At 37.9% G+C, this 13,503-nt stretch overlaps 1 protein-coding gene across 1 annotated transcript in view; it reads right to left on the bottom strand.

Moving 5' to 3' along the window:
- Positions 1–7,133: 7,133 nt before the first annotated feature.
- LOC127636637 (AP2-associated protein kinase 1-like) overlaps positions 7,134–13,503 on the bottom strand; it is a 39,506-nt gene continuing 33,136 nt past the window's right edge. The window contains exon 23 of the mRNA XM_052117294.1: positions 7,134–10,393. Coding sequence (XP_051973254.1) covers positions 9,714–10,393 — 680 coding nt within the window. The 3' untranslated portion in view covers positions 7,134–9,713. The remainder of the gene's footprint in view (positions 10,394–13,503) is intronic.

Raw genomic sequence — 13,503 nt, 5'->3', positions numbered from 1 at the left:
GCATTTGAAGCCGTATTTAAAGAGAAGCAGTAGTAAACAGATCCTATTTTACTTGAGAGATCAGGGGCAGTTTTTAACGCATGCTTTTTAGCCATTTGAACAGGTCGGGATAAAATCTGAGTGACAAAACGCTCTGCCAGAATGTAACGTTCAGAATAAGGGAACATTCACAATTGCAAAGATACAATTGCAAAGGAAACTGTATATACCTGAAAAATTAATGCAGTCTTTTTGCACACATTTAAAACTTTATCTTCCAAAACCCTGCGAGCGCTTATACTGGCTACATAGGCAGTTGCCTTCAAAGGCATTGTGATGAGCATCAGTTCTGCACGACACAAATAGTGCTGGTATATGTAACTCGAATACTCATAAAAATACATGCGTTTCGGCATCCTCTACTCTGTGAAGGATAAATGAAATGCTGCCTTAAAATTTGGCCAAAACAAAGTATCTCACCCAGGGCCGTAGCAAGGAATTCTGGGCCCCCTGACTGTCTATTGCTCTGGGCCCCTTTTGTTTTCACCCCATTAACTACGGCCCTGATCTCACCGTACATTTCCACTGGTGCGGAAAACTCTGCTCAGAGTCGCTCTCTGGCCAGAGAGCTGCTGCTTTGGGGCGTTACAGCGAATGTGGGTTGTCTTCGCAATCACATACTTCCCATACTATTTTGACTGCTTCTGCCAGATCATTCTCATGACTGTTTTCATTTCACGTTCAATATAATCTTCATAAAATGACACTCGAGACCGCCCTCAATGCTTTCTCTGCACCGCTGTCAATCCCACAATCCACCTCGAGAGCTTAGCACTTAACTTCCATAGGAATGCATTGAAGACGCTTGCTCACCTTTGCTCACAACAGTGCCAGTGGAAACATACTGTTAGAAGGCAGCATATTGCTGCCCACTGTTTACAACAGCCATAGTTTCAGAAGCATACCTATGAATCCCTTTAAATACTGTCTATGTAGGCAATTCACACAGATTTGTAGCAATTTATTTCACACCTGGGGCCCTATTTTAAGTCAATGGGAATGGCCTTGAAGTTTTGGTATTATTGTGCAAGCATGCGCTAAGTCTAGGAACAAATGGGTTTGGTGAAATTACGTGCAGAAAGTGCTAATGGGCTGGGTCAAGTGCAATTTGATTCTGAGGTTCTTCTCCGGTTATTCCATCATCTGCGCCCTATTATATAGTCCATTCCCTCATGCACCAGCAATATAAACAAAGACAGCACATTCATAAGAAGTTGGTAGTGTAAATGGACTCTATGCAATGAATTTTGTGCATTAACTGTGTCATTGTTGAATGTCAAGCCTTTTTCTTTGACAGTGACCTGCTCTATTTATATGCTTGGAAAATATGGTTCTCATCAGGAATTGTAGGCTCCCTAAAATTTGATTAAATTATCGATTTTGAGTTTTGATTATTTGTTTTGGCATGCCCAATTCCCAATGCACTCTAGGTCCTCGTGGTGGCATAGTGAATTGCCTCAATCCGGGTGGCAGAGTACGAATCGCCTCCGCATCTGAGACAGTCAATCCGCGCATCTTATCAAGTGGCTTGTTGAGTGCTTTACTGCGGAGACCTAGAGCATGTGGAGGCTTCACTCTATTCTCTGCGGCATCCACACACAACTCACCACATGACCCACCGAGAGCAGGAACCACATTATAGTGATCACAACCCAACTTGACTCTACCCACCCTAGCAACCGGAACGCTCTGGATTCAAACTTGCGACTCCAGTTGTGGTGGTCAGCGTCTTTACTTGTTGAGTTACCCAGGCCCTCTGAATTAGATTTTTTTTTTTTTCATTTATTGAAACATGAAAAAATGTAGCCAAAAATATTTCTAGATTTGATGTTCCACTATATTTTCAGAGTTTGGACATGAACTTTATTACTATCTGCTGGTGGAATCTCCAAACTGCAAATGCAGGAACTGACTTTAGACATTGTGCAGAGATAAGACCTGCTTTTGAAATGTCTTAGCGCAATGACCTATTTCTCAGTAAAATGGCAAATTGCACTTTGCGCCACTTCATAACCATAGAATATAACCACAGTTTGTGCGCATACACCCAAAGATGGTGCAAACACTCCCTCCCATGCCCACTTGCACTGGCATGAAAATTGTGCTCAGATTTAGCGCTCTCACAATAGTTTGAAAAAGAATGCAGACATTTTCTGTATGTATGGACGCTTACTAAAACAGGTGAACTAAAAATACTGTATAATTACAGATCAATAACAGAGTAAAAATTCATAAATGTATGATATTGTATTTACATGTTGTTGTTTTTTATTTTGTCTTAGCGATGTGCTTAAAGATATGGCAGTGATATAATTTTGGCACAATTTTGAACAATTATATGTTTCAAGAACTGTTTGTATTTTTGTGCTTAAGCTGTCAAAAGTTTCCTTTGTTAAAGATGTTAAATGTGTGTCTGGCTTTTCTTTTAATGAAGAGCATGATTTTACTCACTTTAAATGTTGCCATTTTTATTTCTGTGTCATACATTTGGTCACGTACATCAGCACAATTTATATAACTTAATCATGAACAGATTTTTGCTCATCAAATTATAGTCAAGAGTATTTTTTTTTAGCTTTTAAAGATTATTACACTTATGACTTGGGGGAAAAACCTTGAATCCATCCATACCTTTGAAAGTGAAAGGAAATCAACTTGTTCCTTGAGTCTCATGCCTTTTATTTTAAATTAAATCTAGTTCACAGAACTGGCACGAAACCTCCTTATGAACAACGATGAGATGACCAACTCATCTGGTGTAGTGATGAGCGGAAAACATCAGGATTATTCATTTGCATTCGAATGAAACACAAGTGATGATTTTTTTCTTTCAAAGCACCTCACCTGGGGCCAAACACTTAAAGAGTTTTGTGGCTTTTTGTGCATGTATGTTAGCTCTGAAGCCATCTATACAGCAAATTCTAAAAGTTGACAACATTTACTATGAGTAGATGTATATATGCATTTAAAATGTACCTTCTTTCTCTTCCGGGAAGTTTAATGTCTCATATTGCAGATATTTGCCCAATCAGATGCTCTTTAGAATGAAAATGTAACAAGTAGGTTCATGGCTGTGACTAAAACCTAATGGCTGTTTGTTTTTATGCAGTCAATGTTAATTTAATAAAGGTTGCTGCAATAATAGCAAATAATGATAGATTTGAAAAAGAAGCATTATCATTGAGAACTTGACCTTCAAGCCTCCTCACACCGGTCAAAAAGCTTCCTCATAAGTGAGTGGTGTTGGGGTTTTAAGAGACAAGTAGTCCTTCATAATCAAATGGAAACTCGTAATCAGGTCTTGTACGCCCACTTTTCACAATCTAATCAATTTCCAGTGAATAAACACAGTCATTTAAACACAATTAACATTAATAGTAAAGGTTACGGCAATCAGAGTAAATAACAATACATTTGAAAAAATGTTAACAGAGAAATACATACCAATCTCTTTCATTCACTATTCTATTTCATTAAACATATTGCTGCTTTTAAGTGCACCTGTGAAGCTTCTACATCGTTATTACAACTTGTCACCAGAGTTATTATTATTTCTACTTCATTTGGAATTTTTCCATTCAATTTAGTTATCTAAAATTATGTGTGAAATACATTTAATACAATTAATTAAATAAATTTAATGTGTTTAATACATTTAATAAATTGTAATATTAAAACATGTAATAATGCCCATAAAATTAAATACAACATAAAATAAAAACAGATAAGATCAGATATCATTAAAATGTAATTTTTTATAAGACTACACTTCACACTTTTTAGTCCTCCTGCTGTAGCCTACTTCCCTGAAGTCAAGATCAAAGGTTTATGACAAACTCTTCAGGAGCTGACGTTTTGTGTATTTTCACATTATATTCAGTATGGATAATAGGCGAATAAAGACTTCTCCCCTCACTTGTGTTCTTCATTGTATTTTCTGACTTTTTTGCCATTGAAATGCAAGTGCCAGCTTTACAGGTAACACATAGAGGCTGCGCTACAAATGTTTGACGGCGTTGTTTTCAATTTTCATCATGGTCTATTTTATCTGTCATATTAGTAAATATCCCTGCTTGTCACACATTTAAGTCAGAAACAAAATATGGAAGTAGCCTATCAGAAATTCTGTATGCCAGTGTATAAGTGAAAACAACAGCATCAATTTACACCACTTATATAATTGTTTAATGCATGGTTTCAAAAATGTTTTTTATTAATTTGCATTAAAAAATGTAGCGTGTGTCATTAGCTCTAAATTAGTTGACTATGAACTGTCATATGTAACACATTAATATTGAAATAGAGCTGTTTATGTTGTAGTCCAAAAACTACAGTTCCTTCAGGAATTTCCAATGTGTTTTGGAAGATTTAGAAAAACAAGTAAAATAATGTCTTAAATTACTTGAAGACATTACCACATGCTGTTCTGCATAAATTACACAGTTATACCTCAAATGAAGCTACTGTGTTTTTTAAAATTACATGTTGCTATCCCAATGCTAATTAAGGATTACAGCTACCATGCGCATGGGAACTACATGCTATATGAAATAGACGACTGTTGTAGTCTTTAGTTAGCGACTGGTTTGCATCATGCATTTTTAAAGACACAAGGGCTTCAAAGTCCATGATTGAGGTATGACTGTTTAATGTATGTTTTAGAAAAAAACACGAAAGTCTCTTCAAATAAGTTTTACCACAGATCTTATTTTACTCATAATTCCTGAACAGCTCTATAAAGACCAAAATTTAAATAATTTAGCTAAATCACTGCTTTCCATCATCTTTCATGTAGACATGCCACTTACAACGTCACAAGTTGGCAACTCAGTTTTCATCTAGACTTCGCTTGGTCATTCATGTGTCCGGAACTCTTCATTGCAATATTTCCAATTCCAAGGTTGCAGAAGTTACATTATGGAAGTTAAATGGCTTGCAAATGGTGTTTCATGCTGACTTAAAAATAAAGAGGCTTATTCTCCCAGTGTTTATAAGAGTCACGTTAAATACACAAAAGTTGCTTTCTCAAATATTTCGTTGGACGGCCTTTAGCTTTGATTACGTCACGCAGTCTTAACATTTATTTCCATACAGAGTTGTATTAATTTTTGTCCGAGATCTTGTATTGATGAGGGAGAGTCAAACCACTACTAAAGTCTTCTCCAGCACATTCCAAAGACTGATGAATCTTGGCATTGTCCTCCTGGAATATGCCCATGTTGTCAGGGATGAAAAAATCCATGGGATAACCTGGTCATTCAGTACCTTCAGGTAGTCAGCTGACTTCATTTTATTGGTGCATAATGTGCTGAGCCTAGACCTGACCAATTAAAGAAACCCCAGATCATAACACGTCCTCCAGATGCTTCCCTTCTTACCCTGATGCACCCATCGCTTTGTAATAAAGTCAATCTGGATTTATCAGACCACATAACCTTTTTTCCATTGCTCCAGTCCAATCTTTATGCTCCCTAGCAAATTGAAGTTGTTTTTCCCAATTAGCCTCACTAACAAGTGGATTTCCTGTGGCCACACAGCTGTTTAGACCCAATCCTGTAAGTTATTGTCATATTGCGTGTGTGGATATACTCTTACTTTCACTATTAAACATAGCCGTGAGCTCTACTGTTGATTTTTTATGATGTTACTTCATGAAGCATTTTAGTGATCTCCAATCAAGATCATTCAAGATTTTTTCTGACAACATTTATTTTGCAAAGCAGATGGTTCACCACTATCCTTCCAGGTTTTAATAAATGTGTTTGCCAGATCTTCACCAAATTCCAGTGATTTCAGCAATTTCCTAAATTGTTTTCTTTGCTTCATGCAGGCCAATAATTTGCCCCCTCTGAAACACAGTAATATCTTTTGTACAACCATGAGATACGTCTTCCGAAATGGCTAAACCCTGCATCAGTGAGGGTTAAAAGAATAGTTGCCATCTGAAACATATTAATCACTGCAATAATTATCCAATCTTAGGCTCTTAAATATCAGCTTAATTAAATCCAAACGGTGATTTTTTTTTAATGTTATTAAATAGGAAAATTGGAGACTTGTATCGGGATGCATCAGCATCAAGATGCACTTAATTATATTTTAAAGGCCCAACTTGCTCAATTTACAAAAGATTAGCTGAAAACATACACTCTTACTCACATGATAAATACTCTAATGAAAACATTTCAAGCAACTTGGCAGTGGTTTTTGGCTCTATTAATACCCTTTATCACAGTCAAAAAGGCTTTGTGGCCTTTATGTATAATGATACTTTCAGAGGCAGACAAAGCCACAGTCTTGCGGCTAATGACAACACATGATCTCAGGAGCCAAGGGCTGTAAATAAAACAAACTCTCAGACTAAAGTGTTGTAGACTGACCTGTCAAAACGACTTCATGGCTGACGTCTTAATCCCATTGTAACTGATTCTTGGTAGTGCACACATTCATAAGGTGTAAGACCAGCTTTCCTTGTTCTATTTCTAACCGAAACCATTCTGAGAGGTAAACATATAAAATCAGAATATAAATTAATAGGAGCTGTTTTCATTTAAACTAAGGTTGCTAGCAGAGAGACAAACTCTTACAAAGAAAAAAGAAAAATAATTAAAAAAACATTATTTTTAGTGGTGTTTACGAAGGCAAGCACTGCTAGTACTATTGCTCATAGTGTTAGAAGTCGTTTTGAAAACTGTAAGTATTAAACTTTGGCCAGGACCACAAATTGTCTTAAAAAAAAAAAAAAAAAAGCATTAATGGTGGTAGTATTTTTGCATATTGTTTAACAGTGCTGTAAAAAATCACTTTGACCGCTTACATTTTGACCATGACAATTAGAGCTACTAGATGGGATCTTAAAGAAAAAGTACGTTCAATCGACAGCATTTGAAATATTTCATGTTCAATCGACAGCATTTGTAGCTTAATATTAATTACAACATAGAATTTGTTTCAGTTAGACCCTCCTTTTCTTTATTTATTTATATATAAAAAAAAAAAAAAAAAAAGAGTCACAGCTCGGAATTTACTAAGTGAATTGGTCAATCCGTAAATTTAAAAATAGTACCGTTTTAAATGTATAGCCAAAAGGCGTGAACAATATGACCATTTACATGATTTTAGTGGGACAAAATATCTTACTAACCTTTTCTGTGTATAGTTATATCCAATTTTCAACTTCGTTGCCATGGCTACGTAACGCCGTAAACTCCGTAATCCCGCCAAAACACTGATTTGAACCATGTTACATCTCGAACAATACACAAGATTTAAAAGAACAATGAATGAAAGTGCTTTCATAAAATTATAAACTTCACATTTCTGCCTTTAAACCCTCCAAACATTGGCCCCAAGTGCATCACTGTTACTTTGATTTATTTTTATTTAGAAAATACATCTTTGTGGAAATACAACATTATGCTGTTGATTGAGCTTGACTTGAACCCAGAATAGTCAGATGCGGGATGGAAATGTCATTCTGTGCTTGTATAAAGCCAAATGGCAGACATTTACAAGGCCTATTGGTCACATAGTAACTGGGAAACAGTTCAAAATATTACATCACATCAGATGACTAGTCCTGTACATTTAAACAGCATGTGTAAAGCTCAAAAACATATACCAAGGTCAGGTCAAGTTTCAGATTAAACATTTCAAGTCCTTACATCAAGCTCATGTAAATTTTATGCATTTAAGCCCGTTTCCTTGAAATAAAATAAAATGTAAGCAAATCACCACATTAAAAAAGCTATTTCACCAATTAAATACAGTGTGTCACTTCTCACCTAATAACTGAATCTGTAGCAGAGACTCAATAGAGGGATTTATTACTGTAATCCATATTTTACATACAAAATCAGGTACCATTGTATTTGCAGAGGTGCAATCCCTATGGGCACATGGGTGAAATGATACTGGAGGTGGCACTGATACATTTACATAAATTGGAGAATACATGGTAATTCTACCTCGGTTGGAATGTATTAGAGTAAGTGTCTTAACTGTATCCAGCATTAACAGCAGCTTTCTTTGCTTTTAGATGTTTCATAATAAACAAATCTGTGGGCAGCACATGCTGTGGTTCTGTCAGAATCCATTTTAAAGAACTTCACAAATATTTTTATTGAACTTCATAAGTCTGAACAACGGGTCATTTAAGAATGCATTTGTTTTAAAAAGTTTAAGCAAGAACCTTTAAGTTACACTTGTGACAATACGTTTAATAGTTACTTGGTGTGATTGTTTTTTTATGTTTAAAGCATTTTTTTTTTTTTTTTTACAATAACAGCACATATACATTACTTTCAAGTTAAAGGACTTTATACAACAAAACCACTGTGGATCTTATATATTGTTGATATTATCTCATTTTTATCTAATTATTAACTAAATTTGCCAGTTTTTGAATGGAATTTGACAACCCAATTTTGTTGTGGAACAGAAAAACTTCACAAGTATTCTCATCACGATAAATATGAAATTAAGAAAGACCAACCAAAGACACAATAACAAAAAAGATTTATCAGTATGGAATATACAATGAATATACAGTAGATTCGTAACAGAAATATAAGAGGACTAGAGATTGTGAAAATCCTCCTCCTTGTAATGGTGTTGATGTGACCCTTGGTAAGGAACATTTACAGAACCTTGGGTTTGAGAGAAGAAAAACATTTTGGGGTGAAGAAAAACTTGATTCTCCAGCCATTTTTATCCAACCTACATAAGGCCTCATAATAATCCAAAACTTGAACTTTTAATAAATCCAAAAATGCAAAGGCTCTGATTTAATAATTAGTATTTCAAAAGCCTTGCTTTTCATGAGCTACAAAACTTTGAATAGTCTGCATTAATTTGTTGTTCCCTTAGACAAAACCACTACTTTGCAAATGCATAAACAGACAGTAATTAACAAAAAGAAATACATCTGTTTGCCTCCATTTTCACATTTTACACTTCATGTCCCTGTAATACTGGACTCAATATACACAGTAAAAATGAAAAGATACTCAAGGCACCATTTAGGGTTCTTCAGCTGCCACACTAGCAGAACCCTCTGGAGATCCTCAAGACACCCTTTAAAAGGCGCCTTAAATATCCAATTTATGTACTCAAGGAATTTCAAGATATATTTCAGGAGTCTCGAAGCCTTTACCTGAAGGAACCGTTGATAGTATTTAAGAGTTCTTGCAGTAATAACAGTTTTTCAAAGAAATAAAAGGGTGTCTGGAGGATCTCCAGAGGGTTCCACTGCTGAGGAACCCCAAATGGTGCCTTGAGCATCAGTGTAAGAAATAATTTACTACATACAATATAAAAAACTAGAATAAACCGTTAAAATAGTGTCAAAAAAAGATTTGTGTATACATGTGGATTATAGACCTATATCGTAATCAAATGATTAAATAGCACACTACACCTGTGGTGGCTTGATGAAGATAGAGGCAAAATATTTTGTTGAAGTGGAGCTAAAGTGCTGCAGAAATGCCAAGTCCAGATGGGCCATCTTAAGGCAGTCTGAGAGAGAAGAGTCTTGCCGACTATGCCAGTTTTTTTGTGCTTCCACCACAGATACAACTAGCACAAGGGGCAGCAGAAGCACTTGTTTGGAAGCTTTAAGAACCTTCTGCTCCATAGGAAGAAGCATATGTTGATAAGCTGAATGTTTTCAAATATTAAGGCTTTCCCAAGGGGCCCCGTGGTTGAAACGGGGCCGACAGGAAGGGGTCCATTATAGCTCGAACACCTACCGTCCAGGAGTGAAGAGGTCCTACAGGGACGGAGCTAACAGCTGCCTGCTGGCCCACACTGGAGATCACACGGTGGGCAGCGATAGGCTGTTGGGGCATTGGAGCCTCAGCGCAATGTGGAAAGCGAATTTGACTGTGCACAGGTGGATGGGGCAGGAGAGGATCTTTGCCATTGGAGTACATCATTAAATGGTTGGAAACTTGCATAGAAGGCTGTGGATGTTGAAATTGTGGTGGGCCAAAAAGCTCTTTCTTCTTGCTGAAGGGTGCCTGAAGGAATACGTCAGGCTGTGGATGGGCTTGATGAAGTTGAGGAAAGGGTGCACTTGTGAAGATGTCCCTACAATCTTGCTGACATCCAGGGAATGGGGCGTTTGAGAAGATATCTGGGGAGGAAGATGAGTTCTCTTCACCTGCTTCTTCCGAGAGTTTGAGAGCAGTAGAGCTGAGAAGTTTGGAGTCCAGCAGAATCAGATTTGAGCCACTGCATGCATGCAGAGCTTCATCCTCCACAGAGATTTTCCAGTTTTCGGCAGAGGCTTCTGAGACTTGGATTGTGTTGGCTCCTGGTGCAGCATCATAACCGTTCACACTAGAAATATTATCTGCAAAAGAGAATGAGGGGATGAAATCTTAAAAGGGGAAAACAGGACTTTCCTCGCTCTCTTGAAATGAAAGAGTTTGATGTAGGCCTAACTATGAATATAATCTCTAACTATCTTTATAGAAAGTCCCCTCCCTTGACTAAACAGACAAGAAATCAAGGTTATTTACACATACAAGTCTTAACGATACAGCAGAAAATCAGCTTGGTCAAGTGTTGAATAAGGTCCCTTTAAAGAAAGAAAATGTTATTCGAGGTCAGTAGGTGATCTGCAGCCTACAGAATCCCAAAATAGGTTGTTCTGTGCTTTAAAGCTTCAAGTCATTAATGGATTCAGTTCTCTAAGAGCTCCTTTAAAGTCAATATCATTTTATGTAGCAAAACTCATAAAAACACCAAATATACAACCCAAGTTAAAACACCTACACATCTTTTGACAATTAATGTTGCGCCAGCTTGTAAAGCATTTAAAGGAGATATTTGAAAAGGAATGGTGGTTTATGAGACTGCCAATGTGGGTGACTGAAAATTAAGTGTAATAAAGGGTGCATAATTAAAGTTTTACTTAAAACTTGCATTTAACATAAGAGTATGGGACTTATTTGGGTCTGGATTCATTGAAGGTGAGGCCTGCATACCATATTACTTCAGTGTGACAAGGCAGCACTTCAGCAACAAGTATAGCATCAAAACAAATACATATGGTTTTGATGCAGAGACCAGAAATTGGGCTCTTGCAGGTACCATTTGAAGCTCATAGGTGTGGATCAGAGAAGTCACCCAAACACAGGGTCCCCTGGGATGTGCTTAAATTATGTTTTTAGAATGTACCCTAAAACCATGGTCACACTAGACTTCCATTCATACACATGCAATACAGGAGACCAGAAAAGAAAGCTCATGCGAAGACGTTTGGTCTTCAAATTTGGTGAATTCTGACCTAAAAATGTGCCTAGTCAGAAGACATTTGACCAACAGATTGCAACAGTGCCTGCCCACTTTTTCAGCCATCTTGGTACCTTAAGTATTTTTCCCATCCATTTCTTCCATAGGGATTTCATAAAGTACTTTAATAGAGTTCCAAGCCAGGAACTAAACTATCGACTCTGATATGGTTTCTGATCGGGTACAGGTCCGATGAGCTCTATCCAAATCCAATCTTGTGATATTCATGGTCATTACTGTCAAGCTCCAAAAATGACAAAAAAACAACACATATGTTTCGTACAATTTATTTGAAGTCTCTTGAAGACAAATTATATCTTTGTGAATTGCAAAAGGCTGCACTGAATAAGTGAATATATATTATGCATACGCTGTACGTTTCAGTGAATGTGCACTGCTGTTGACACGCACGTGGGGCCCTTCATGATGCACTGCTGTTTTCAGCTCTCAGAGTGGCGCACAATATGTTAGCTGTCCTAAAAACCAGAGGAGCAATTCACCAGGTGTTACTATATTTATATATACACACACGAAGTGTGTTTGTTACAGTTAAAGGTTGTGCAAGGAGGCGGCGGGAACCGGCTGAACAGTCAACGTAAAGTTTAATGGTAAAACTCAACATAAATCAAACAAATAAAAACACACATACAGCACGGTCACGTGCATCTCTCTCTCTCGAACTGGCATCTCTGGCTCTCCCTCCGCCATGCACCCTCACAGCCCAGCCACGCCCTCCTCCTCGTCACACTCCTCCCCTGCCCGATTCAGGCCGGGGGGCCACCGGACTGACTTACTCCCCTCCCCATCTCTGGAGGGGAGACGCTGCCTTCCGGCCGTTCTGTCAGCCGATGGTCCACCCCGCCTCCTGGGAACCTGGGGGGAGAGACAAGGGGAGGTGTGGAAAGAGGGAAAGGGCGAGCAGGAGACACACAGAGAAAGAGAGGCGAGAGAGGGAAAGCTTGCTTCCCGGACAAGCTGTAGCCTGGTCATCATCCGCTCCTCTGCAATCAGGCACAGCTCGCTCCTCCCCTGGCGGATGGCAGAGAGACCTCTGACCCCTTGCGGCCGGAACCGCTCCTCCCCTTCTCTGCAGATGGCAGCGATTCATACGGCTCTCGGCAGCAGCCAGTAACCCCTCCGTCCCCAGGCAGACGGATGCGGATCCTCCCCTGGTGAGGACTCCGCAACAGTGCATCCCTCCTCCCTTCCGGGTTTCGACACCACTGTAACAGTTAAAGGTTGGGCAAGGAGGTGGCAGGAACCGACTGAATAATCATCGTAAAGTTAATGGGTAAACTCAACATAATACAAACATAAACACACACACACACATGCAGCGCATGTCTGTCTCTCTATTGAACTGGTGTCACTGGCTCTCCTTTATCTCGCTCTACCGCTGATCAGCTGATTCAGTGCTGGCCGTGCACCCTCACGGCCCGGCCATGCCCTCCTCGTCACACTGTTTTATTTTATATTCCATTTACAACAATCATATTTAAGCCTCTTAAAAATGTAGGGTGACAAATTATTTTTAAAAAGTACAATTGTAAAAAGGTTATAAACTTGCAAGTGTAATAATGAGCTGTCAATGTTGGAAAATTTATGTCAACAACACATAATTATTAACAAGTTGTAACCTAAAGAAATAAGCAGAATTACACGTATAACAATTAAACGCTTGTTTTATGAAAAGGTTCAGTGTCACAGTTGTCCAAATGTGATCTGCCAGATAAAATTTACCTCCTTGGGTGTCAGAAAAAAATACCTCATTTGTTTTTTCACATAGTAAAGGGGTGCTGTAGACTAACACCATCAACTCTTGTTGAAAAATACTTTGTGCTCCCACACGTAATCCATTTTGATTGTCTCTTCTCAGTAGCTTCAATACAAACAGGAAGTTAAATGATAAAATGCGGAAGAGCGGAGTGTGGAAAAGTGGCGGTGCTGATGGTGAATAAGTACTATTGTATAATAAAATATTATCCTTATTATTATTATTTGTTTCCAATTACAACAATATTTAAGTTGATTCTGTCCTAAAAAATAACAATTGTGTGAACTAAAAGTGGAAAAAAAAAAAAAGAGCACTTGCTTCTTTTGTAATGAAGACTTTCACTGGAATTAATGTTTGCTGCTGCATTATTCAGTAGACTAGCTAACGTGTTT

This window comes from Xyrauchen texanus, chromosome 44 (genome assembly GCF_025860055.1).
Source record: "Xyrauchen texanus isolate HMW12.3.18 chromosome 44, RBS_HiC_50CHRs, whole genome shotgun sequence".
Lineage (NCBI taxonomy): Eukaryota > Metazoa > Chordata > Actinopteri > Cypriniformes > Catostomidae > Xyrauchen > Xyrauchen texanus.
Note: the sequence above shows the minus strand (reverse complement) of the source record. Positions and strands in the feature narration are given on the sequence as shown.